General features: G+C 52.8%; 1 protein-coding gene across 2 annotated transcripts; it reads left to right on the top strand.

The window, feature by feature from the left end:
- The first annotated feature begins 1,323 nt into the window (after nt 1–1,323).
- On the top strand, nt 1,324–25,956 carry KLHL26 (kelch like family member 26). 2 transcript variants are annotated; one of them, XM_088179198.1, is made up of 4 exons: nt 1,328–1,496; nt 12,802–12,984; nt 16,306–17,869; nt 25,752–25,956. In XM_088179198.1, exons 1-4 carry the CDS (start codon nt 1,450–1,452, stop codon nt 25,815–25,817), a joined length of 1,860 nt encoding a protein of 619 aa, XP_088035324.1. In that variant the 5' UTR covers nt 1,328–1,449; the 3' UTR covers nt 25,818–25,956. The 2 variants fall into 2 exon arrangements, with proteins under 2 accessions (XP_014742698.2, XP_088035324.1); XM_014887212.2 differs by lacking the exon at nt 25,752–25,956 and having other exon boundaries at nt 1,324–1,496; nt 16,306–19,622.
- The last annotated feature ends 705 nt before the right edge of the window (nt 25,957–26,661 follow it).

The following is a 26,661-nucleotide window of genomic DNA, read 5'->3' as shown; positions in this document are numbered from 1 at the left end:
GAACATGAAGTTTTCATCAGGCTGACTTGAAAGCGAGTTTTCACGGCTTTCCAAGCGCGTTTATTCTCATGTACGAATTCCCTCCTTTTCCTTCTACAGATGTGGACACCGAGCCTGGGAAATCAAAGAAATTTACCCGGGGCCGTTGGCAGGGCCAGCGCTATGAATAATTTCCTGATTCCCACTGATGCCTGGAATGCCCCCTGGAGCAGATGCGCGCCGGCTTTAGGAATTACACGGACCCCGCGTGGCCTCGGTGGCTCTGGGGAGAGCTGGGAGGGCTCTGATGCCGAACATGTGTGGGGACCGAGGCGGTTTTGGCACCGGGACTCGCGGGGATCTCCGGCGACAGGACTGCACCCTCTGGAGGGAACTGCTGCTCCTGCACGGGCAGCCTCTGGCCGAAAAATCCCCTCCGGAGCGGCCCAGGTGGCCCGGCACGAGGTTTTGTCGCCAGCACGGCTGTCCCTGCAGTGCTGGCTGGGCGCAGACGCGATGGGACCCGCAGGTGACATTGACTGAGTGACCTACAGGTGATACTGAGTGACCTGCAGATGATATCGAGGAACCCGCAGGTGACATTCAGTGATTCACAAGTGACATTGACTGAGTGACCCGCAGGTGATATTGAGGGACCCGCAGGTGACATTCAGTGATCCGCAGGTGACATCGAGTGACCCGCAGGTGGAATCCCGGGGGAAGTGTTGGGATTTCCAGCGCAGGACATGGGCTGGACAATGCCGGGATGGAAGGAGCTGGTCACCTGTGGGGTGGGGACAGACCCCCGGGACCCCTCAGCTGTAGGGTGGTGACATCTCCTGGGACATCTCTCGGGACAGACCCCCAGGTCCTCAGTCTGGGGGGTGACAAAGTCCTGGTCCCCTCAGTCTGGGGGGTGACAGCTCCCGGTCCCTCGGCCCCAGGGGGAGGTGACAGTCCCCGATCCTCCAATCCCCAGGGGCAGGTGACAGCCCCGGTCCCCGTGGGGAGGTGACAGCTCCGGTCCCCAGGGGGAGGTGACAGCTCCCGGTCCCTCAGCCCCAGGGGGAGGTGACAGTCCCCGGTCCCCAGGGGAGGTGACAGCCCCGGTCCCCCAATCCCCAGGGGGAGGTGACAGCCCCGGTCCCCGTGGGGAGGTGACAGTCCCGGTCCCCGGGGGGAGGTGACAGTCCCGGTCCCCGGGGGGAGGTGACAGCCCCGGTCCCCAGGGGGAGGTGACAGTCCCGGTCCCCAGGGGGAGGTGACAGTCCCGGTCCCCAGGGGGAGGTGACAGCCCGCACTCCCGCGGGGCGGTGGCGGTGGCGGCGGGGCGGCGCCAGGCCCGGCGGGCGCGGAGCGGAGCCGGCGGCTCCCGGTCCCCGCCGCTGCTGCGCCTTTAACGCGGCGGCCCCGCCGCCTCCCCCGCGGCACCGGCGGCACCGGCGGCGGCACCGGCGGCGGCTCTGGGCCATGGCGGAGTCCGGCGGGGCCGAGTTCGGCGCGGAGCGGCCGAGCAGGTGAGCGGGGCCGGCGCGGCCTAGGCCGGGCAGCGGGGCCGGGCCCCGGCGGGGCTGCGAGCCTTGCCCCGGGCCCGCGGGCCCCGAGCGCGGCCTGGCCGCACGGACAGCGCTGCCCGGGGGCGCTGGTGCCCGGTGCTCGGTGCTCGGTGCCCGGTGCTCCGTGTCCGGTACTCGGTGCTCGGTGCTCGGTGCTCAATACCGGGTACTCTGTGCTCGGTGCTCAGTGCCCGGTACTCGGTGCTCAGAAACGGGTACTCTGTGCTCAGTACCGGGTACTCTGTGCCCGGTGCTCAGTGCCCGGTACTCGGTGCTCAGTGCTCGGTGCTCAATACCGGGTACTCTGTGCTCGGTGCTCAGTGCCCGGTACTCGGTGCTCAATACCGGGTACTCTGTGCCCGGTGCTCAGTACCCGGTGCTCGGTGCTCAATACCGGGTACTCTGTGCCCGGTGCTCAGTACCCGGTGCTCGGTGCCCGGTACTCAGTACGCGGTGCTCGGTGCTCAGTACCGGGTACTCTGTGCCCGGTGCCCGATGTCCCCAGGGCCGGGGATTGCCCTGAGCGGGGCCCGCGGGAAGGGAACGATGGCGATGAGCAGACGCTGTTGCTCATGGGGTGTGTGAGGAGGAAGGCTGAGGTTTGGGGGAGTCTCTAAAGCAGAGAATAGTGGGAATCCTACAGTGAGCCCTGTAGGGAATCCGCACAGTGAATCCCCCAGTGAGTCCCACCCTGGGGCAGCTCCGTGGAGCCACCAGCCCTGCGGGTCTGCAGAGCTGTAGCAGTTCCAGACACTCCCAATTTTTGGTGTTTCAGGCCCATTCTGCTGCCCCCCATCCCCTCTGCTGTGCCTGCAGACCCCCCAGTCCCTCATTTTGGGTGGGGTCACTCAGACTTTGAAGGCAGCATAGGGCAGGTGGTACCTGGTGGAGTGATGTGGTACCTGATTTTGGGGTGATGTGGTACTTGATTTTGGGATGATGTGGTACCTGGGTGTTTCAGGTGGTACCTGTCCAAGTGATGCTCTGGGTGTTGCAGGTACCACCTGCTCATGGAGGAGTTTCTGTTCCCAGGGATTTTTTTTATCTGTGGCCATCCCGAGTTGGTGTTGGATGGTGCTGGGGGAGTTGTGGTGTCTGTGTCTGTGCTGGGGCAGTTGTGGTGTCTGTCTCGGAGCTGTGGTGTCTGTCTGGGTGCTCAGGGACTTGTGTTTGTCTCAGGGATGTTTCCCTGGCACTGTCAGGCTGTCACTTCCCTTCACAGCATCGTTTATCCTCAGTGCTGCCTCTGAAATAACCCCCCGTGTGTGTCACACCGTGCTGGGGAAGCTGTCCCGGGCATTGTAGGGTCTGGAGAAGCCTCTCTGAATCCTCACCTATGGAGATATCCCATTTTTCCCCCTTAATGACCATCTGTGTGAAGCTCCGTGCCGTGTCACCTGTGGCATCTCATTTTTCTCATTCTGTTTTATCCCTCTGTGCCTCCTTTTCCTTCCTCAGACAGGAATTCCAGCACTTCTCACTCCAGGTGTTGGTAGCGCTGCTCCCCTGGCACTTGGGAGTTCACTGGGTGTGCAGCAGTGAGAAATGGAAGTAATTTGTTTCAGGGCTGTGATAAATCACCCAGGCTGGAGCTGCAGCAGTTTTATTCCCCCGAGCTGCAGCTCTGTCATGTTCCCTATCGCTGCCTGTTTATTTTCTTTGTTAATTTTGAAGCAAAGCCCGTTGAAGTTTGGATCCTGCTTCTTGTTGGTCGGCAGTTTGAAGGGTTTTTTTTTTCACTTGTTTGAAGGTGGATTTATTGGGGAATACGAGGAGAAACCTGACGGAGGGCTTTGGATGTGCTGCAGAGCGTGAGGAGGATTCCAAGGGCATTCCCTGTCGGCAGTGATTCCTTGTTAGGTGCTTGCACTTGTGACTTTTCTGCACTTCTCATTTGCTCTGTGAGGCAGGAGGACAGATGCTCCGGGGCTGTTTCACACATGCCATTTGGATGGTGCACTGCAGCTCCAACACCACGGGCAGAATTTCCATCTTTGGAATTGCTACTGCTTGCCCCGGAGCTGTGACTGCCCCGGAGCAGGAAAATTCACTTCTCTGCTGGGATCCTGCTCTTTCCTTCACCCCTGAACAGGCGACCATGGGGACAAAAGGGTCTGGACGTGCTGGTGGCACGAGATGAAGCTGCTCCTGGACATTGAAAAGCAAACGGCCCCAATCATCTATTTTGAAGTAAACTTAGGGTTTGTGTGGTTTTTTGGGTTTTTTTTCCTCTCTTCCTCCTTGGGTAGAATTTCATGACTTACAAAGAGGTTTCATATTTTACTCCCAGCCCTCTTTATCACGTAGAGGGGAGAGTTTCAGGCTGCAGAATTCACTGTGTAGCACTGGGGATGTGCTTTGGGATTGGGGACAGGAAACGTGGAGCCCTCCAGGACCCTGAGCAGGAGAAGCTGCTGTGCTTGAGCCATTCCTGCAGCCTTGCTTGAGGTGAGGTTGTGCAAAGCAAGGTCACAAAAATCTGGGTAAAACATCATCCCAGATGCTGGAGAGAATGTCCCCATGCAGGCTTTTCCGTGGGAATTAATTGAGGTGTCCAGACAAGCTGCTGAGGAATTAATTGGGAATAATCCCTTGAAGGACACAGTGGAGTGTTTGCTGTGAAAACCAGGATGAGCAGGCAAGGCCTTCTCACAAATTATCTTGGTTCCCATCAGGGGAGTGCTGACCTGAGCTTCCCAAACTTTATTCCTTTTGAGAAAGTGGTGGGAAGGAGAGAAATATCCAGGGGAAAGGAATAAAACCACCAAGGGGGGAAGATAAGAGCTGTGAGCCTGCCTTGCTCTGGTGTTCCTGTCATCTCCTACAGCTTCACCCTTCAATCAGCCTTGGTATTTTTTTTCCCTTTTGGAGCTGAAGTGGAGTTTTTGTGGGGTTTCTATGATCCATCCTCTGCCACATGGCAAGTTTCAGACAGATTTAGTTGTTAGATCTGGTAGACGTGGTGTAAATGTTTATGCTCGAACTGAATCACTGTAAAAATAACTGCTGCCTTCTCTTGCAGTGTGGGGAGAGTCCCGAGCTGGGGGTTTTATTTAGATCAAAAATAAACTTGGAGGATGCTTTACAGCTTCCTGTCCTACCTCCAAGGTGTGGCTTTGTAAGGAGGAGCCTTGCACAGCAGGATGGTTAAAGTGTCTCTCCCACTTTGTCATTTGTTGAGAAATGCTGGAGTTTTTGCACAGAAATTTGGGACCTTTAAGAAAAGCTGTTCAGGGCAGGGTGGCACAAAGAAGATAGAGCTTCTCATGGAGCTGGGAAAGAAAAGAATGTTGTGATGGGGGCAAACCTGAGTGCAGAGGTTTGGGATTGGGGAGAGGAAACGTGGAGCCCTTCAGGACCCTCAGCAGGAGAAGTTTCTGTGCTTGAGCCGTTCCTGCAGCCGTGGTGAGGTGGGGTTGTACAAAGCAGGGTCACAAAAACCTGGGGAAAAATCATCCCAGAGGGTTCAGGTGAGGAGAGGAAAGGGCTGCAAGCAGGTTTGAGCTGGGATTTGATGCTGAGGGCCGGGGCAGCTGCTCCCACCTGCTGGAAAAGACCAAATCCTTCATTTCCACGGGAGGGTTTGCTGCTGCTCTCTGCTGTTCCATGGCTTTGTGCTGGTTTTCCCTGAGCTCCCAGGCTGTAATCTGGAGGGTGGAGGTGCAGGGTGGGGAGAGGAGCACCTGTCCTGCAGGTAACTGCTCCTGTTGTTGTATTGCCACAGTGCCCAGCCCGTGCAATCCGTGCTGCACCAACAGCCTGGCACAAGCACAGCTCCCAGGACCTCTGGAAAAACTGGAAATTTTCCTGCATTCTTCCCAGGTGTGGAGCACAGCTGGTGTGGGACAAGGTGGGGAGGGATTTCCTGGCAGAGGTGCTGGCAGAGGTGGCACAGATTGTCCCCAAGGGAAGGTGACCTGTGTCAGGACAGGTCCCGGCAGATTTTCGGATGGACATAACGCCACGGATCAGCTGTGCTGGGCCCCCACCGGTGCCAAGGTGACACGGGGCAGGTGGGCAGCGTCCAGCAGCGCCTGTGTGTGGCCCGGGTGACACTTTTGGGGTGGCCTTGGTGGCTCTGCTGTGCTCCCCGACACCACTAGGTGCCTCCCGGCCTTTGCACAGCTGGGAGAGGCTCAGCAGCACCCGCTGCTCCCTGGGGCTGCTCCGGCCGCAGGGCACAGCTCTGAATTTCGGGTTATTTTGGACGTGGCACCGCTGCAGTTCGGCTTTTTGCACAGAGAGGTTCGACCCCAAGCCCTCCCTGACCGTGGAGCGTTTAATGCAGAGCTGTCAGGGGGTGCTGAGTGTGGAACCAGCCCGGTCTTGGGGTGTACATGGATTTTATGGGATGTGAACTCCACGCTCTGAGCGTGCCCGGCTCTGTCACTGCTGTCACACTCACGGACACGCTGCCAGTGATTTTTGTGTTTGCTCTGTTTGCTCCTGGCTCAGCGGGATTAGGTTTGGGGCTGATAGAAAATAATGAGGTTTGTGGGGTGGGGGAGCATCTTTGTGTTTTCAGGCATTGTGACAAGAGGTGGTGGCAGTGGTGGCTGGTGAGGAGTGTCACCTCTCCTGCTGTCACCTCTCTGCTGGGACCAGCTTAGGGCAGGACTGAGGAAAACCCCAGTACAGGACAAAACCCTCTGTGGCAGCTCTAAATGTGAAAAAAGAGAAATGGCAAATCCTTCTAATTCATCTCCCTGTGACATTTTTGCCTTTCCAAGCCCTGCTACCCAAACCCGGGCTCGTGGTCCTCTCACCTGGGACTCCCCTGCTCCTTTTGGCTCCTCAAGAACCAGCCCCAAACTTCTCCCACTACACCAGCCCAAAGACACCTCTGCCTCTGTGACAGAAACATGTAAAAAATCTGATTCTGGGGTTTTTTTTCTGCTGTTTTTCTTTTCCCCCCCCACAATTTATCCTGGGTACAGCATGTCCTGCCCAGAAACCCCGGGCAGTGGCAGAGTTGAATGTGTTCACATCTTTCACCCTCCACTTTTTTTTTTTTTTCTGCTCTGGTTTACCAGGCCAGCCAGTTTTTTGACAGCCATCCAGTTTTATTAGTGCAGAAACCAAAATCCCACCTCCTTTGGCTTGCAAACAACCTCCTGATTGATGCCTGGGAGCAGAATAAATTCGTGTGTGTCTGCTGGGCCCCGAGCGAGCCCTGCTCAGAAGAAAAGAAAAACAGAGATTTTGGAAATGTCTCAGACTTCTAAAGGCATTAAAAAAAAATAATATTTAGCAAATAAATAAATTTAAAAGCTTCTGGCTGCTTTACCTTTGGGCTCCAGGGTGTCCTTGGTTCCAGCTTGGGGGAAATGGGAAGCAGATAAGGAAATTGGGATCAGCAGGACCCGAGACTGGAAAATGCACCAGGTGCCTCCTGGCTTCTGTAAAATCCGGCTTTAATTGGTGTTTTCAGGGAGTTGCAGGGCTGGCTCAGGCCGGGCTTGGCCGGCAGTGGTCAGTGTGGGAGCACAGCAGTGCCCAGCCCCATCCCAGTGCTGACCAGTCCGGCTGCTGGAAAAAGGAAAAAAAAACCTTTGGGGCCCTGAAACAGAGCTAAAAAAAGGCTTTGTTTGCTGGGCTTTTTCCTTTTTCTTTATTAAATAACGAGTGTTTCTTTGCTCTCTCTTTGCCAAACGTTAAATTCCCTCAAATTTGGAGGCTGGAGACTTTTCAAACTTTCCTGTTGCACTCGAGGCGTTTTCCAGAGGTCAATTATTGTCACACTCCTGAAACTCAGCCCCATTTACAACCTCTTTATTCGAGCCCTGCTAATTGCCAGTCACTTTTAAATAGCAATATTAGTCCCGGGCTCTCTCCTTTTATTTATTGCTTTCATGAAAGAAATGGTGTCAGGAGTGGAAAATGAGTGGAGGCAGAGGAGGGAAATGGGAGAAATTAAGAGAAGGAGTTGGAAAAGGGAACAAAGAAATCGATTAAACGTTTTTTTTTTTTATTCCCATATCTTCCTTGAGGATGATTGTGTTTCGCTGGAAAACATCCCCTTCATTCAGAGTGTTAATATTTAATTAGTTGCTGATCATTAAGTGCTTATCGTGGTTGCTGATTTGGCTGGGAAATGCTGTAAATGCTGCTGGGAGCAGAAGTAGGTTAACAGGGCAGGTATTTCTGTGCCTCCTCTTCCTGGCCCCCAAACTTCCAAGGAAAATCCCAAATCCTCGCTGTGTCTTCCTAGAGGGATGCAAAGGCCATGGGGACAGCATCAAAAATCCCAAATGAGAGTCTGGGAAGCAGCAGATCCTCAGTGAAGGGCTCAGCCTTTCTGCCCTACCGTAGATTTGTGAGAGTGAAGTGCTGAAAACTCATTTTCATCGTTTGGGCATGTGATATAAAGGCTCAGGATCTGAAATATTGCAGTCACCATGGCTACCAGTGACTTATCTGAGGGAGTTTGACTTTTGTTTTGATTTTAAGTGTCTTAATTGTAGTTTAAAAATCAGAATCTAAATGTGTTTTTTTTTTTTTTTACTTAGGCATGAAACTAAATGCATTAAATGATTTGCATTATTGAAATATCTATAATGCTGCCTGTCAAAGGTTCCTAAAGAAGGTCCTTAATATTCCTACCTTATGTTCTAAATAAAGTTCCTCTCCAGCTTTATGGGAGTTCTGCTTCTCTTCCCCACAAAAAATTCCTCTCAGGTGCCTCTCTGGCCATTTTGCAATCCCCATCCCTTTTTGTTAATGCTTGGAAAAGCTCCACACCTGCAGCTTTTCCACACACTCTGCTGCTTTTCCTCCTTTTCCTCCTTCCCCTCCCGTTCCCCACCTCTGGAGCTGGTGTTTATGGAAGAGTTTTGGCTGCTGGGAGTTTGCCCTGCTCAGGAATTCTGCCAAAACCTTCCCCCACCACCACCACCACCTCCACCTCCTCCACCTCGAGTTTTCTCCTGGATGAAAAATTACCCGGCCAAAAAGTGGGAAAATGGGAAAACGTGGGGACGCTGAGCTGGGCTGGAGAGCACCAAACCTCCCCTCCTTCCATGCTGTAAAAGAAGAGGAGGAACACCACGGCCAAAAAAAAGATTTTTTTTTTATTTTTAATTTTAATTTTTATTTTTTCACCCTTAATTCAATCACTAAAATGTTACAATTCTGCCCCTGCTGCGATTCCCTGCACTTTGGTGCAGTGGTTGCAAACATGCCCGGTAAGCCTTTAATTCCAGCTTTGATGTTTTTTAATCATCAGCACAGATTGGGCAGGGATGATTCATTAGCTCCCAACTCATCTGGGGCTGCACGTGACGGGGGAGGCAGCCCCGGCGTTTTTTGGGATGTTCTTGCAGCGTGACCCCCAGCAGCTCCTCGGGTTTTTGGGACCCTCTGGGGTGTCCAGGTGTCTCCTCCTGCACCTGCTCCAGCTCCAGAGCCTTCCCTGAGCACTCCTGGCTTTTTTGGGGGAGTTTGGGGGTTTTTTTGGGTTTTTTGGGGGGTTTTTTTGGTGGTTTTTTTTTTTTTTTTTTTTTTTTTTTTTGGCGGGGGGTGGGGTTTTTTTGGTTTTTTTCGTGTTGATTTTTTTGGGGAGATTGGGTTTTTTTAGGGTTGTTTTTTTTCTTTTGGGGTTGGTTTTTTTGGAGTTGGTTTTTTGGGGGATTTTTTTGGGTTTTTTTTTTTTTGGGATTGGGGTTGGGTTTTTTTTATTTGTTTTTTCGGGTTGGTTTTTTTTGGGGTTGATTTTTTGGGTTTTTTTTGCGGGGGGGGTTGGTTTTCTTGGGGATTGGTTTCTTTTGGGATTTTTTTTTGTTTTTTTCGCGTTGTTTTTTTGGGGGGTTGATTTTTTGGGGGGGTTGATTTCTTTTGGGATTGGGTTTTTTTGGGATTGGTGGGGTTTTTTTATTTTTTGGGGGGGTTGGTTCTTTTGGGGTTGGTTTTTTTGGGGGGGTTAGTTTTTCTTTTGGAGGTTGATTTTTTTGGGGTTGGTTTCTTTTGGGACAGTTTTTTTTCGGGGGTTGGGGTTTTTTGAGTTGGTTTCTTTTGGGATTGGTTTCTTTGGGATTTTTTTTTTAGTTGGTTTTTCTTTTGGGGTTAGTTTCTTTCGGGATTGTTTTTTTTGGGATTGGTTTTTTTTTGGGGGGTCGCTTTTTTTTGGGTTGCTTTTTTTGGGGGGATTGGGGTTTTTTGGGGGGGGTTTGGTTTCCCCCACGCTGATTTCCAGCCTGCAGTGACTGCAGAGGATTGAAAACAATCTGTGACTCCAGAGCAGCAGCTCGGGGACAAATCCTCAATCCCATTAATTATTCCCTGCCTGGATCTGGGCTCCCAGGGACGTTTCCTTGTGGCTCAGCCTGGCCATGGAGATAAAAATCCCTTTCCCAGCCGTTTCCACGTGGAAAATGGGATTCCTGTTCCTCCCATGCCGTGCCAGAGGCCCTGCTGCTGTTGGCATCTTGCTGTGGGTGTGATTTTTGCGTTTTCCCCCATGGGGAAATTCGGGAAATAATATTTAGGACCTAAATTCGAGCAGCCCCTCCCCAACACACACCTGACCCTGCTGCAAGCCGAGGTGATGGAGGAACTCTCTGCCCACAGAAACTCCAGCTTTTCCAGCACATCCCGAGGAAAATTCCAGCAGCTCTGCCTCCCAAGGGAAGGTTTTTATCTCCCGGGCACGTTCGGAGCTGCGAGGAGGAGCCACCGACTCGTGGCAGGTTTTGTCTGCCGGGCTCCTCCTGCTCTAACAAACCGTGGAGCAGGGAGCACACGGCGTTTGGGGATGGGGGCTGTGATAGTGGCAGCCTCACAAAGGAGCTCCCCCGTCTTCAAGGCTTCCTTTCGTGCTCGGGGCTTTCAGATATTTATTTTTCACTCTCTGGCATCCAGCTGCTGGAGTGGGAGCCAAGGCCGTGGGTTCAGGAGTGCTCCCGTGCCCAGCCGAGCCTGCTCTCATCACTAATCCCTTTTTTTTTCTTCCCGTGCTGTTCCCTCACCTCTCCTCCTCCTGCTTTGTTTTCCAGAAATCCCTTATTTCATTTCTCATGTTTTGTTTCCAGCTTATTTTTGGTTTTGTTTTGTTGTTTTGTTTTTTTTCTGGACCGTTAGCGATGCTTTTGTTTTGTTTTGTTTTGTTTTTTTTTTTACCCCCCTCCTCAGGGTATTGTGTAATCATTGGATCCTATTATTCTAACCCTGTAAATAGACAAAACAACCAGAACATGAAGTTTTTCCTGGTAGTAGCTGTTCCATTACCTGTTGAAATGAATCCCACATAAAAACACCTTTATTCCACACAGATGGACCAAACCCGCCCTGAGCTAATCCTGTGAAAAAAAAAAAAAAAGTGAATTGAGGAAAAGGAAAAGAAAATAAATATTTGTGCAGGTGATGATGTTTGAAGCTGTGCATCCAGGGCCAGCATTCCCATAGGGCTGAACCCCAAGGCTGGGAAGAGGAATGTTTGAAATTAGTACAAAAAAAGGAGAATTCCCATGAGTAACTCCTGCAGGTGTAGTCACAGCAAACTCGGGGATGGTGGCTCCCACCGGCTCTGTCCCTGTGGATTTTACCTGGATTTTTTCCTGGATTTTTCCTGGATTTTTCCTGGATTTTTCCTGGATTTTTTCCTGGATTTTTCCTGGATTTTTCCTGGAGCTGTGGCTTTGCTGCTGTGTGCAGAGGGAGCATCACTCCCCTGGACATTTCCTCCTTCCTCCCCCATCAAATCCAAGTTCCAGAGAGGAGAGGGAAGGCTTTGACGTGGTGAGGATCCCAGCCTCGCTCCCTCCCTCCCTTCTCTTCCCTGTTTTTCCTCGGGGAGAGCTGGAGTGGGCAGGCACCCCTTGCCTTGCAGGCTGTGGATGAAGGTCCCGTCAGCAGCTGAATTTTTGTTAATCCTGTTGATCCCAGCGATTTTCGGGGTGGGGATTTCAGAGCACCCAGCCCCAGCTGAGCAGCCCCTTCCATCCCGTGGATTTTGGGGCACATTCCCATCCTGAGCAGCTCGGGCCAAGCTTTGCTTTGTGCACCCCGAGCCTCCCTCGCAGCGCCCTGATGGACATCCCAGATTTCCCCTCTCCCTAAAGCTTGCAGGAAATTGCAGCCCGATAGGAGCAGAGCCCTGTCCCTTGTCCCTCATTGTCTGGGGGTTGTTTACATCCCCTTTTTTTGTTATCCCATCTCCCTGACTCTGCCCTGACCTCTTTGGTCCATTGTGTGTGGCTGTTGTTGTTCCAGGGAGTTTTTAGGGAGGAGGGTTGGAGCAAACCCTGGGATTACTCAGCCCCAGCCTACTCCTTTTTGGCTCCCTTGCTTTATTCCACCTAAATAATAATAATAATAATAACAATAATAATAATAATAATAATTCCCTCTAAGTGCAGTCCTAAGTGCACTCTCCCACTGTGGATTTAGGAGCAACTCCCAGACTCGGGATAATCTCCTTGGGGTTTTTTTTTTTTTGGATGTCACGTTTCCATAAAACATTCCTCAAAAACTCAGAGACCAAGCAGCAGGATGCTCCTGGAGCCCCATCCTGAATATTGATCCCTGTGTTTTCTCCCCAGGATCTTGATCCTGCAAAGTCGATCAGAGCTGGATCAATTTCTCAAAGGAATTTGGGATTTCCCAGGGGCGGGCTCAGGCAATCCTGCAGTTTTTTGTTGTTTTTTTTTTCCAGAGCATCCCCCAGGCTGTTCCCCTGGAGCAGGGCTCGTGCTGTTGCCACTGACAAGTGCAAGTGAGGGCAGGCAGGTCCCGGGATGCTGCTGGGGACACGTGCGAGAGGCATTGGGAAGAGCAGGGAAATGTTTATGCTGGGAGGGGACTGCTGACAGCGCAGCTCAAACAGCTGACGTGATTCAGGGCAGCCAGTGCCGTGCAATATTTTGCTTTTTCGCTCCTCTCCTGGGGGGTCAGGCACAAGGGAAGGATCAAATGGGGCTGGCAGGGGCTGTGCTTGGCCAGAGCAGGGATTCAGCAGCTGCAGGCAGGAAGCAGCACCTGGGACTCGGTGTCAGTGGAGACACCAACATTCCTTGGAGATTGTGGCCCCAGGAGGTGTTTGGGTGGTGTCTGGAGCCCCGTGTGTGCTGCAGGGCTGTCAGCAGTGCCAGGGGAATAGCTGGAAAACGTGGAAGTGTTTTGTGCTGGGAGAAGGGAACTCGAGGTGCTGATGTTCTCCTGGGTGGCTGTCGAGGTGGGAATTTGCCTTCCCACGTGTCCCCATCTGGCTGGGTGGGTTCCTGACATTGTGTGCTCATCTCAAACCAGGCTGTCTCTCTTGTTCTGTTTTTAGCATGGCTGACAAGAACAGCACCCTGAAATGCACGTTCTCTGCTCCTGGCCACAGCACCACGCTGCTGCAGGGACTGGCCTCGCTCCGAGCCCAGGCTCAGCTGCTTGATGTCATCCTCACTATAAATAATGAAGTGTTTCAGGTTCATAAAGTTGTCTTGGCTGCCTGCAGTGACTATTTCAGGTGAGAATCCCGTAGGGAAGCAGGCACTTTCACCTTTCCCGTGGGTTTGCTGCCTCCCCGTCCTCCCCCGCCCCGACCTCCCCACCACACCCCAAAAGTCCAACCCCACAGAAGCCTTTGGAGGTTTGGATTGCTCCACAGTGTCCTGCAGGCAGGTACAGGTTCAGGATCAGTCTCTGCACTCACATTTGTTCAACTGCAGCTGCTGGGCCAAGGCAGGAGTCCAAGCTCAGGTTTTGGCCTCACCTGGGCAGGTGTTGGTGCTGCTTTTGCTGTTGGAGCCGCTTGAGCCGGTTTGGGAGTGGCAGTGGGGGCTCCCAGATGAGGCATCCCATCCTCCTGGTCCCTTCAACCAGCACTGCTCTGTCTGCAGGGCTCCTGCCCTGGGCTGGGAGCACCAAGGTCCTCGTGTGATCCCAGAAGATCTGGGAGAATTGTTCCAGCCAGTGTGGGCGGAAAGCACCACGAGGAGTTCCTGCAGCCAGAGTAATGCAGAGGAACACAACTGCAGGCAATTCAGCCCTGAGTGAAAATAGGTGTTGGATCCATCTTGCCTCTGTCACAAAATCTCCCAATTGTGGTTGAGGTTGGGAAAGATCTCCAAGGTCATCAAGTTCAAGCTTGTCCCCATCCCAGAGCACCGAGTGCCACGTCCAGGAATCCCTTGGACACCTCCAGGGTGACTCCAAACCTCCCTGGGCAGCCTTTCCCAATTCCTGACCACCCTTTCCATGAGGAAATTTTCCCAAATATCCACCCTGGCCCAGCCTGAGGCTGTTCCCTCCTGTCCTGTTGTCCCCTGGGGGCACAGCCCGACCCTCCCCAGCTGTCCCCTCCTGTCTGGGAGTTGTGCAGAGCCCAAATGTCCCCCCCGAGCCTCCTTTTCTCCTCCTGAGCCCCTTCCCAGCTCCCTCAGCTGCTCCTCAGGACTGACTCTCTCTGTCAAACCCTCTTGGAACAGCTCTGAGTGGGAATCTTGGAGTCTGGGATGTTTTTGGGGCAGCACCAGTGGCAGAGTGAATTGAGGGAGACACCGGGAGCAGGGAAGGCTCAGACTCGCAGAGAACTCGAGCTGGGAGTTGTTCCAGACTCTGGCAGGGATGGAAAGGGGGCTCTTGGTGGGATTTGCAGTCCCTCGATGTGCAGGTCCCTCCCAGCAGGAGAACAGGACCAAGGAGCTTCGCTGGGATGTCTCTGCTGTCCCTCTGCCCATCCTTCAGCAGCTCCCTGCTCATTTTCCAGGCTCTTCCCTCCTCTCTCCCTGGGCTAACACAAACCTTCCTAAACAAAAGCACGACGAATCCTGGAGCTGCTCTCCCCCCAAATGCTGACGGCTCTGTTTTATTCCTCTCTGCTGGCTGCCAGGGTGGTTTCACTGTCAGAATCTGATTTCTGGGTAGGTTCCTCCTCAGAACTTCAGTGGTGCTAAGGAAGGTTGTCCTGGGGAACAATGGCAGAATAATCCAGCTTTTGAAAACACTCTGTGTTGTTTTGTTTTGTTTTGTTTTGTTTTTTTTCTGTGAGAAGGGGGAGGGAAAAGAGTGAAATTGAGGCATTTATATAATCAGCACTTTAGAACCTTAACGCTTTTGGAAGGGAATTGCATTCTAGTTGATGATTTGTCTTCAGCATGGCAACAATAAACGCTTTCCTCCCTCCCTGCTCAGCTGGTGCAGGAGCACACACGTGGCCGGGTGTCCTCTGGGCTGGGGGGTCAGGGCTGGGACCTGGCATGTGCAGGGATTTCAGCAGAATTCTCTCATCTGCTGCACGGACAAATAATTGGGAACAGCGTTGCTGGTCACTGGGTTACAGCAGGCTGATCTCACATGCAGATATTTCCTTGTTTAGGTCATTTAGGATTTCTTGGGTTTATGCTGGACGGCAGCAGGTTTTCTAGCCTGGTTTGGACAGGAAACTTGGAACTCCTGTCTTCTGACAGTGCTCCCAAGATATTCCTTTATTCCTGCAGGGTCTGGTCAGCATTTTTTGGGGCTGACTCGCACCTTGGAGTCGGCACAGGCAGCTCTGGTGACACCACGGATTTACCTTTCCCATGGAAAAGAGCAGGTGGAAAAAAAAACCAGCCCAAAATGTGCAATTTTAAGAACTTTCGTGTGACAGCTCAGGGGCTTGCTGGGGGGTGTGTGCAGTGGCAGGGGGTGGTGACACTCCACATCACCCCCTTGTCACCCCATGTCACCTACTCTGACCTTTCCTGACCCACAGCTGCTCTGCCACTGCTCCTTGAGGTGCTGCCAGCCAGCCCTGGGCAACAAAACCCTGTGGAACGGGCTGGGAGTGGCCCAAAGGGCTGGGAATGGCCCAAAGGGCTGGTAATGGCCCAAACCCCACCAGTGCAGCCCTGGCCTCCCAGCCCTCGGTGTGGAATGTTCTTCCTGTGCAATTGAGGAGCCTCCCAAGGAGGTGATCCAGGCAGGGCCTGGGCGAGGGATGTGCTCACAGCTGTGCTGTAACTGAGCCTTTCCCCCCCATTTTTGTTTAATTGCCTGTCAGCCCCCTGCTGCTGGCCCTGCTGGAGGGGCTGCAGCTCCCATTTTTTCAGGAAGGAGCCTGGGAGGGGAGGTTCTGCTGGAAGACCAAAGCTGTTCATGAGATGTGTTTGCACCTGCAATTTTTTGAGCCATTTCCTACCTCCCTGCGAGGTAACAGGATGACAGGGCCAGGGATCACTGGCCTGCTAGCACAGGTGTGTTCCTTCCCTGTGCTCCCAAATCCTAAACCTGAAACCCTTCAGGGTGCAGCTCCCAATCTCTGCTGGTGCAGATCCTGTGAGATCCCTTTTTTGTTGCATTCATTGGTGTCCAGAATCGTTCACTCCCTGCTCTGGCAGCTCTGCCTCTTCCTGGAGCTTGGTCCTGTGGTCTGCTCTTATTCCTGCTGCCAGTGGGATTGAAAAACTTCTCCAGTTGCTGAATATTCCTCCTCAGTGCACTGTTTATGCAAGCCTTATGTAAGTCATTGCACACACTCTCATTCCTCCTGGCTCGTAGAGATTTAGCCTTGATTTATTCCCCCCTTCCCCACCCTAAGAGAATCAGAGTGTTAAATAAAACCCAACCCCGAGGTGCTGCACCTTTTGCTTAAACGGGGGGAGGATTTTTTTTTGGTTGTATTGCTGACCTGCAGGGTGATCTTTTGCCTAAACAAAAGGGGATTTTTTTTTGGTTGTATTGCTGACCTGCAGGGTGATCTTTTGCCTAAACAGAAGGGAATTTTTTTTGGTTGTATTGCTGACCTGCAGGGTGATCTTTTGCCTAAACAGAAGGGAATTTTTTTTGGTTGTGTCCTGACCTGCAGGGCCATGTTCACGGGCGGGATGAGAGAAGCCAGCCAGGACGTGATCGAGCTCAAAGGTGTGTCTGCCAAGGGCCTGAAGCACATCATCGACTTCGCCTACAGCGCCGAGGTCACCCTGGACCTCGACTGCATCCAGGACGTGCTGGGAGCCGCCGTCTTCCTGCAGATGGTGCCGGTGGTGGAGCTGTGTGAGGAGTTCCTCAAGTCAGCCATGAGCGTGGAGACGTGCCTCAACATCGGCCAGATGGCCACCACCTTCAGCCTGGCCTCGCTCAAGGAATCCGTGGACGCCTTCACCTTCAGGCACTTCCTGCAGATCTCCGAGGAGGAGGATTTCCTCCACCTGCCCCTGGAGCGCCTGGTGTTCTTCCTGCAGAGCAACAAGCTCAAGAGCTGCAGCGAGATCGAGCTGTTCCGCGCCGCCGTGCGCTGGCTGCAGTTCGAGCCCGAGCGCCGCGCCAGCGCCAGCCGCGTGCTGTGCCACATCCGCTTCCCTCTCATGAAATCCTCGGAGCTGGTGGACAGCGTGCAGACCCTGGACATCATGGTGGAGGACGTGCTGTGCCGCCAGTACCTGCTGGAGGCTTTCAACTACCAGATCCTGCCCTTCCGGCAGCACGAGATGCAGTCTCCGCGCACGGCCGTGCGCTCGGACGTGCTGTCGCTCGTCACCTTCGGGGGCACCCCGTACACCGACAACGACCGCAGCGTCAGCTCCAGGGTGTTCTGCCTGCCCGACGCCGCCGGCCGCCAGTTCCGCGAGCTCACCCGCATGGAGGTGGGCAGCAGCCACTCGTGCGTGGCCGTGCTGGACAACTTCGTGTACCTGGTGGGAGGGCAGCAGCTGCAGTACCGCAGCGGGGAGGGCGCCGTGGACGTCTCCTACCGCTACGACCCTCACCTCAACCAGTGGCTGCGCATCCAGGCCATGCAGGAGAGCAGGATCCAGTTCCAGCTCAACGTCCTGCGGGGCATGGTTTACGCCACGGGCGGCCGGAACCGCTCGGGCAGCCTGGCCTCGGTGGAGAAATACTGCCCCAAGGACAACGAGTGGAGCTACGTGTGCTCCCTGAAGCGCAGGACCTGGGGCCACGCCGGGGCCACGGCGGGGGACAGGCTCTACATCTCGGGAGGCTACGGCATCTCCGTGGAGGACAAGAAAGCCTTGCACTGTTACGACCCCGCCGCTGATCAGTGGGAGTTCAAAAGCCCCATGAACGAGCCCAGGGTGCTGCACGCTATGGTCAGTGCCAACAGCAGGATTTACGCCCTGGGAGGCCGCATGGACCACGTGGATCGGTGCTTTGATGTCCTGGCCGTGGAATATTACGTCCCCGAGACGGACCAGTGGACCACGGTGAGCCCCATGCGGGCCGGGCAGTCGGAGGCCGGCTGCTGCCTCCTGGAAAAAAAGATTTACATCGTGGGGGGCTACAACTGGCACCTCAACAACGTCACCAGCATCGTGCAGGTCTACAACACCGAGACAGACGAGTGGGAGAGGGATTTGCACTTCCCCGAGTCCTTTGCTGGCATCGCCTGTGCCCCCGTCGTCCTCCCGCAGGTGACGAGCCAGAGGTGACTCCGGGGGCGGCTCTGGGGTTGTGGGAGAGGAAAAAAGGGAAAAAGGGAAAAAATCAGCTCCAGTTCCCTGCTCCAGAAAGTCCCTCCTGCTGCTGGGGAGTGCTGGCAAGGCAGTTCCATCAGCAGCACTTGTCAGCCAGGCAGACTGAACAGATGTTACAGCTGGGAAAAGCTTTTCTCTCCTCTCTCTCTCTCTCTTTTTCTCTCCTCTCTCTCTCCTTTTCTCTCTGTCTCTCTTTTTCTTTTTTGTTTCTCTCTTTTTTTTTTTTGTTGTTTTGTTTGTGGGGGGTGAATTTTGCCAACTTTTCGTATTTTTAACAGCGTCACTCACTGCAAACATTGGCAGCTCAGGAGTCACTCAGCACTGGGGTTTTGTTTCCAAGAGATCAGGTGGGGGTTTTTTTATCAATAGCTCCAAAAATTAAAAAATCGTCGCCTGTCGCTTTGTCGGTTTTTTAGCAAACAAAAAAAAAAAAAAAAAGAAAATACCAAAACCTGTGTAACACAGTAACACACCGACCTCCAGAAGCAATAAAAGGACAGTGGGAGCTACAAGAGCTCAGGTGCTTGGATTGGGAAAGCAGATCCCTGTTTTTCAAAGGTGACTTTTCCTCTTTTTCCCCTTCCTGAAAAAGGGAACATTTATCCCTGCACACCTCTGGTCTTCAGTGCTTGGATCACGCTGCAATTCCTCACCCCCTCCATCTCCTCTAGTGCAGAAATTCTCCCTTAATTGGGGCGTGCAGAGTTTGCAGCACTAAAGCCATGGTGAAAGCTTGATTATATATAAACAGGCATGATTATTTGGGTTTAGAAGTGCCAAAAAAATTTGGCTGCCCTGGCAATAAGAGCTCTGCAGCCGTCCATCAGTGAAGCCAAGAGCTCCTGCAGATTCTGGGTCAGGATTTTCACCTTTCCCAGCTCTTCCTCCAGGAAAGGAGGTGGGTGCTACTCCTCCAGCAGCTGGGAGGTTTTTTCTTCCCTGCCACGTGAATGAGCTGCTTGGCATCCCAAAGTGATGGGAGCCCCAGTGGAATGTGGTTTTTGTTGTTGTGGTGATATTTTACACGAAGAGATGGGTTTAAGATGGCTCTGTCATTTTTGTGGAACCTTCACTGCACAGAACACTTCCTGAACTTTCCTCTCCTCCAAGCCATTTTCCTTATTTAATTTGATGAATGAATTGCAAAGATCTCTTGCTTTTATCAGGAATTCTGTTTCCAAGGGCTTTGTTTTGTATCTGTGTCAGCTTGATTTGGATGCACACGGTCTCCTTTTGTAGAGAAGCTGTTGCATTCTGCTGTGAAATAAATCCTGGGCTGCAACCTTTAGTGACAACTCGTAATGTCTGGTGAATGCTGCTGAATCCTTGAGAGCTCTGTGCAAAGCAGGAACTCCACACCTCAGAGATTTTTCTGGAATTCAGGGGATCAGGGCAGCTCTGGGTAAGGATGCAGGGCGCTGGCATTCTGAATTTCAGATAAAAGCCATGCAGAATTTCCTCTGTTCCTCTCCATTTGCTGCCTTGCCAATAATAAATCGATGGGGAGGACGTGCTGCTGTGTGGAATGCTGCACTTGGAGGGCTCTCAGGCCTTTAATTGACTCCTTTTCTCTGTTCCTTTGGCCTGGCCTGGCTGCCAGAAACGCCCAGGACGGGCTTGGCAGGGACAGGAGATGCTGGGAGGATGAACTGGAAGCTTCACAGTTATTAAAGAATGGATTTTGAACGCTTGCACATGTTTATTTATTAAAATGTTATTTCTCAGGGGCTGTTCCCCCCTGCCCTGTGTGCAGGATCTGCTGAAGGTGTCATTGCTTCATCAGAGAGGGGGGTTAGGGGATAAATCCATCCCTGGCAGGGTGGGCAGGGTGGCACAGGGCGCCCAGAGCTGCTGTGGGTGCCCCTGGATCCCTGGCAGTGCCCGAGGCCAGGCTGGACCCGGGGACAGTGGAGGTGTCCCCATGGCAGGGCTGGCCCTGGATGGGCTTTAAGGCCCTTCCCAACCCACAGCACTCTGGAATTCCATGATTCTGCAGCACTCAGATGTTGGTCCCTGCTCTGTTTTAAATTTCCCCCCGTTCCTGTGGCAGCAGGGGGTGGTTTGGGTGCTCTGTAATCCCTGATTTTTTGGGGGGATGTGCAGCCGTGGTTCCCATCCCTCACACTCCTGGAGATCCATCCCTGGAATCCCTTCCTGAGGAAACCAAACTTTGTTTTTCCCTGCAGGCTCTCAGGTAGGTGTGTGTGTGTGTGTGTGTTAGGGGGAAGGAGAAAATCCTTGGAGAAAAATGGAAAAGCCTGTTTGGTCTCACTTTTAAGGACAACCTTGCAAAAAATAAATGTAATCCAGGTTTTCATTCCTGTTGGAAGCGTTGTTTTGCAGACTGGAGGATGCACAAAACCCTTGTGGAATTCTCTTTATTAAACAATTGCCTGCCATGAAGCAGAGCTAACCTGGGATTCCCATTCCTGTTCCCTGCCCACTGAGGAGGAGCAGGAGCTGGGAAAAAATCTGGAGGTCTCTGGATCAGAGCATGGCAGCTCTTTGTTGCTGGAATGTTCTTTTTATAGCAATGTAAATAATTATTTCTCATCAAGAGAGCTGGAAATCTTCTGGCCGCTCTAAATTTAGGAGAGACTCAAATATTTGTGAACCATAAATATTTTGGATGACAAATTTTGCTTGACCCCTGTGCAGGGCATGGAGTTGTGGCTCTGGGCTGGGCTGGGCACAAACTCTCTGATATTCTGACAAGAAATGGGTTTGGTGCTTTTGGTGGAGTCAACAATTGATGGTTCCAGGAGGATTTTCCCATAAATCCAGACGGGATTGTGTGGAAAGAATTCCCAGGATGGAAAGGAGGTGGATCAGGCTCCTCTTCTTTTTTCCTCTTTTCCCGAGGAATGAGCAAAGCCAGACCAATATTTGATTGAGCTTGGAGTCATTGATGGGTCTTGGAGCAGCCACAGAAATTCTGGGGGTGAATTTGGGTGAGTTTGGAAATGCCCCTGGGCAGATGGGGGAGCAGGAGAAGCTGCAGCATGGTCAGCACAGAGCCCGCGTGTCCCTGCAGGGCTGGGACAGCAATCCCTGTCTCCTCTGATGTTTTATGGGCCCGAAATTGTGCTTAAAACTAAAAAGGCAGCCCCGGGAGTCTTGGCAGGGTGGAGAGCAGGGAGATTGGGAATGCCTGCATCCCATTAATGGTGTCACTGACCCTTTTCCAGAGGCTCCCAATCCCACTGTCACTTCTCCCTAGCCCAGAGCCCGGATAATTCACACAGACGTGGCTGCAGCCCTGGAAGCTTTTTAGCAGCAGTGGAAAAATTCAAATTTCTTTGATTCAGACAGAAGGAAGACACTCCCAGCAGCTCCCAGTTAGCCTGGTGCTGGTTTGGAGTGCTGCTGTGGGAGCCACATCAAACCCAGGCAGCAATTCCCACTTCCATGGCTGTGATAAGGGCTGGAGCTGCTGAAACTCCACAAACTTTCGGGACATTTATCACAGCAGGATTATTGGAGCCAGACTACTGTCAGGATAAATAAAACATGTTCCCCAGTGCAGCTCTAATTATGATTTTTAGCCAGTTGTGTAATGTGCAGAACTTTATTTACAATAAATCTTCCAGTTGCTCGCACAAATGAATGGGATTTCATCACTCGTGACTGAAGGAGCAGGAAAAGGGGATGTGGCTGCAGAAATTCAGAATCTGGGAGGACTGAAGGAGCAGGAGCAGGGGATGTGGCTGCAGAAATTCAGAATCTGGGAGGACTGAAGGAGCAGGAACAGGGGATGTGGCTGCAGAAATTCAGAACCTGGGGGTGTTGGCACATCAGGGGGATGCTCTGTCCTTCCAAGGAGGGCTCAGCTCTCCTGGGTTCCACCTGGGAGCACAGAAATTTCCCCCAGGCCTCTCCCCGAGGTGTTTTGTGCAGAGACAGCTCTGATTCCTCTCTGCATGTTAATGCTGAGTGGGCACAGCAGCATCCCACAGCCTCCAGAACTTTTTGTTTCTCGTTCCCAGCTCCTCACTGAGCTCCAGGAACAGGCACTTCTCTGTTTGATAGCTCAGCTCCAGGGAGAAGTTTCAGCTTTTATTTGTGGGGCAGGGACATTTCTGACTGCTGCAACACTGAGGGTTCCAGAAAATGAACACAAAATGGGTTTTTCTGCTGGGAAACAGCTGCTGGTTGAGCTGTGCCTCCCCAAATCAGCCTCAGGAAATCAGGGGAAGGGTGAGGAGGAAGAGGAGGGTGACAGTTCCCACCCCTGGGAGCGTCCAAGGCCAGGTTGGGGTGCTTGGAGCAACTTGGGGTAGTGGAAGGTGCCCCCTTGGATAATCTTTATCCAGCCCACACCACTCTGGGATTCTCTGAAAGCAGAAAAAGCTGCTGGGGCAAAAGTTTTCAGAAGGTTTTATAAGGCTGGAGAGAGAAATCAAAGCTTCTTGGCTGGGTCCCTGAGGCTTTGCAGCTGCTCTTTCACACCCAGGCCCCTGTAATTAGCTAGAACTGGGTTTTATGTCTTCTTAAGAAATGAAAATCTCTTTTTTTGGGGGGTTGTTTGTGCAGGCCACCAGCCTGGGCTGCTGCTGGCTGCTCCTCAGCCTTTGAAGTCACTGGGCTTGCACCACATCAGGAGCACCTAAAGCAGAATGGATCCTTTAATATATTTCATTTTTTTTTTTGATCAGCCGGGTCCCAGCTGCACTAAAAGCCATTTTCCATGTGGTTAAATGATGTTTGTAATCAGGCTGCTAATCTGGGCCTGCCCACAGAGCTGGCAATTATTTAGCTTTAAATGCAAAGTTCTTTTTTCCCCATTCCCTGCTGTGGCCTGGGGTGGTGTTTGATCCTCCTTGGGATGCAGAGTGACTTTGTGGCAGGATCAATGCTGGCATACAGTGCCAGCCCTCCAGGACAGCGGTTCACAGCTGGATTTCACAGGAATGTTTGAATTTCAGGGACGTTTGGAAGGGAGAAGTTTGCCCCAGGGTGCAGGTAACGTGCCTGGGCTGTTCCTTTTTGCAGGATTTGGGGTTTGCACGACAGGGGAGGCTGCCAAAAGCCTGGGCTGGGTGTTCCTGAGGGAGAAAAATCAGAGTTTTCCCCATGGAAAAGGGGCAGAGGTGCCCTCAGGGTGTCAGCCCTGAGTGCTGCAGCTCCGGGGATAATCCCTGGGCTAAGAGGGACCTTGACAGGTGATTGAAATGGGATTTTGGGGGGAAATGGGAATGGTCCCTGAGACCCGGGAATGATCCCAGGAATGATTTCCACATCCTGGGAATGATCCCAGAGTCTTGGGGATGATCCCCGTGTCCCAGGAATGATCCCGGGAATGATTTCTGTATCCCAGGAATGATTTCTGCATCCCAGGAACGATCCCTGCATCCCGTGTGGAACAAAGCCAAGCCCCGATTCTGGGAAAAGGGGCGGGGAACGGAGCCCTCGACGTGGCTGCCAAAACCTCTCGAAGCAGCAGAAAGCTCCGAGGTGTGGAAATGAGAATGAATTTCTCTCAGCAGTCGCTGTTTGCTTGGATTTCTGTAATTGTAGAATTTACAGGGAATGGTAAAGGAGCGAAGCTGGAAGGGTGACAAGGGAATATTGGTGCAGGGAGCCGAGCCAAGCCTCAGTGCGAGTGGATTTGCTGGGCTGCTGGAGGGGAGAGTGCTTCAGGTGCTTTTATTTGCCCTCTGGAAACAAGGACATCTCAAATTAAAGACATTTTCACCAGTTCCAAGTGAAACAGGAGAATGTTTTCCTACTCCGAGCACGGTTTGGAGCCCGGTTCAGAATAACTGGGGACTCTGAGGATATTCTTCTGCGAGGATAATGGGAATGTCAACAGGAACATTAAGTAGGAAGTGTGAAAGATCAAAATCTTTGTGTCTGCAGGCAAAAAAAAATAAATAAAAGGAACTGCCAGCTCATTTGAGGATCACAGCACAGCCTCGAGTGCTGCTCTGGTGCTGTGCGAGTCCCTCAAGCTCCCACCTTCCTGGGACAGCCCCGAGGGACAGCAAGGAGCTGGATTTTGTGTGCCAGGGAGGTTCTGAAGGATGAAACCCAAACGGCAGCTCCTCCCTGCAGCACGGCTGCTCCAGGAGGCCGCAGGTTGCTCCGGGAGGGATTTTGGCAGATGTGGCCACAGCAGCCCCGGCCCCGGGGGTTCTTTGTTTGCTCCGGAGTCTCAGTTACCAAAATCTCTCCCCAAACACGTCTGGAAGGAGCCGGGGGCGCTGCTCTGGGGGGGTCCAGTGTGGCTTTCTGGTGAGATGAGGGGGGTTCAGGTGAGATGGGGGGGTTCAGGTGAGGTGGAGCAGTTCAGGTGAGGTGGGGCAGTTCAGGTGAGGTGGGGCAGTTCAGGTGAGGTGGAGCAGTTCTGTGAGATGGAGCTCAGAGATGGCCCCAGGTGTGCTCCAGGTGAGGCAGGAGACAGAAATGGGGCAGGAGTTCATGGCTCTGTCCAAGGAATGTCACAATTCCCCGGGCAAAGGAGCAGACCTGGAGCCCACCACAGCCTCTCCCTGCAGCCCCCAGAGCCACCCCAAACCCGGGGCTCTGAGTGCCTGGGGTGTTCCAGCAGCCCCAAATGTGATTGAGAGGAGCTTGTGCTGCAGACCCGGCTAAAACGTGGGGATTTCAGGTCCAAGCTGGAATTCGATCTGATAAAGCTGCACAGGGAAACAATGAGAATTAAATGAGAATTAAGGGAGGTTTTTAGCGGAGGAAGCTGCACCCCCCCTCCTCTTTGCCTCCCTGGCCATCTGCATTCCTTCCCCTCGAAGCAGGAGTGGAGATCCCATCCCAGGAGACCCAAAAGGGGAGAATTTATCAAGCTCCATCTCAGGCACTTCATCCCGCGGTGCTGCAGGAGAGGCAGAGTGGCAGCTGGGGCTGGAGATGTTTGATATCAGCCCCTTCGGGATGAAATCCAGGACAACTCCACCAATTATTTATCATTGTCTCGCTCCTCGAGCGAAAACAATGTGGATAATCAGTATCTCCCCGTTAAATCTCGGTGATGGATGTGCTTTTAGCATGACAGGCCAATTTCGCAGGTCATGTGCTGTTCGTGTACACAGCCGCAGGGATTTTAGGGAGAATGGTGTTTATTCCTGGTGGGAGAGGCGAGGAAGGGGCTGGAGCAGCATCTGCCAGCAGCGAGGGAGGAAGGGCTGGTCCTGCCAGGGGCTGGATGAGCCTTGCCGAGATGGTATCTCAGCTCCTGGTGGAAACGTTAAGTGCAAGTTGGCAGCCAGGATTTAGGGCAGGACGTGACTTTGTGGCTAATCCCGAGGCTGGAATGAGCGTTCATCCATCCATCAGCGGGATAACTGTGGGAAATCACAGGAAAACGGGTGGGAAATGCTGAGAAATAAGTGTTAAACTGGGGTCTGCTCGGTGGGGACAATTCAGGGACTTTCTAAACACGGGGACCAGTTTAGGAAGGAGTTTATTCTGCACAGGCTGCAGAACTTTTCCACAAATCAAACCCGAGGAGTTTCAAACCTCCACACTGCGAGTAATTTTAGCAAACCAAGAAATCGCAGTTCCCTGGCTACAAGTTACCCGATTCTTTATTAATTAATGTTCTGCCTTGCGCCGGTTAATCGATCCTCTCTATTCTCATGTTAATTAGAACGGGCTCAGCCTTTCTCCTCACCCGGCTGCGTTTCTCGTGGTGCCCTGGCATGACAAAGGGCACGGGACCCGTGTGACCCACAGGGGACAGGAGACAACCAGGTGACAACAGCAGGAGGTGACAACAGCAAGAGCCCCGAGGAGGCCACAGAAGCCGGGTTGGTCCTTTTGAAGCTCCTTTTCACTTTTTTTTTTTTTTTTTTTTTTTAAGCTCTTTTTCACTGATAAGGCAGGACCCCGTTCCCAACCTCTGCTCATTATCTGGGAGAATTGTTAATTATTCCTGGCTCTTGATGAAGCAGCAGCCACGCTCCCACGATCCTGCTCTGGTCACATCCCAGTGCAAATCCGAGTTCTGCTGTGTCCATCTCTTAGGGCAGACGGACAACTACGAATCAAAGCCCGATTTTCACGCTGAAGGTATTAAAAGTAAATAAATAAAAGCGTGGAGGAGAGCTCTGGGTGATTTTTTGCAGTTACAGGTGATTTTTGCGTGAAATCCTGATAAACCAAGTCGGGCATCTCCTGTGTGATTTCAGTGAAGTGGGAGAATCGCTGAAGTCGATTTTTCAGGAGGAGACTGAGCAGCCACCACAGAGGGACCGGGACAGGGACAGGGAGAAGGAAAAGGGTGGGGATGGGGACTGGGACTGGGATGGGGACAGACAGGGACTGGAACCGGGATAGGAATAGGGATGGGAACAGGGACGGAGACAGGAATAAGGTCCGGGATCGGGATTAGGATAGACAGAAAAATAGGGGCAGGAACTGGGATAGGGACTGCGACAGGGACTGGAATAGAGATGGGGACAAGGACAGGGACGGGTATAAGGATGGGAGCAGGAATCGGGACATGAATAAGGTCCGGGATCGGGATTAAGACAGACACAAGAATAGGGACAGGAACGGGGAGAGGGATGAGGACAGGGACTGGAAGCGGGACACGGATGGGACAGACACAAGAATAAGAGCAGGGACCGGGAGCGGGACGCCGGCAGGGGCAGGGATGGGGGATAGGGACGGGGACAGGGATGGGGACAGGGATGGGGACGGGGACGGGGACGGGGGGACAAGAACCAGAACCGGGTGCGAGCCCCGGGCCCCGCGCGCGCCCCCGCCCC

Source organism: Sturnus vulgaris, chromosome 26, assembly GCF_052056855.1.
Source record: "Sturnus vulgaris isolate bStuVul1 chromosome 26, bStuVul1.hap1, whole genome shotgun sequence".
NCBI lineage: Eukaryota > Metazoa > Chordata > Aves > Passeriformes > Sturnidae > Sturnus > Sturnus vulgaris.
The sequence above is the reverse complement of the archived record's forward strand: the minus strand, read 5'-3'. Positions and strand labels throughout refer to the sequence as shown.

Excerpts from the sequence above, each read along its gene's own strand:
- KLHL26 (XM_088179198.1), top strand. The coding sequence starts at position 1,450 with ATGGCGGAGTCCGGCGGGGCCGAGTTCGGCGCGGAGCGGCCGAGCAG. Across the intron at positions 1,497-12,801 it reads GGCGCGGAGCGGCCGAGCAG|CATGGCTGACAAGAACAGCA; the intron begins GTGAGCGGGGCC and ends TTCTGTTTTTAG. Across the intron at positions 12,985-16,305 it reads GCCTGCAGTGACTATTTCAG|GGCCATGTTCACGGGCGGGA; the intron begins GTGAGAATCCCG and ends CCTGACCTGCAG.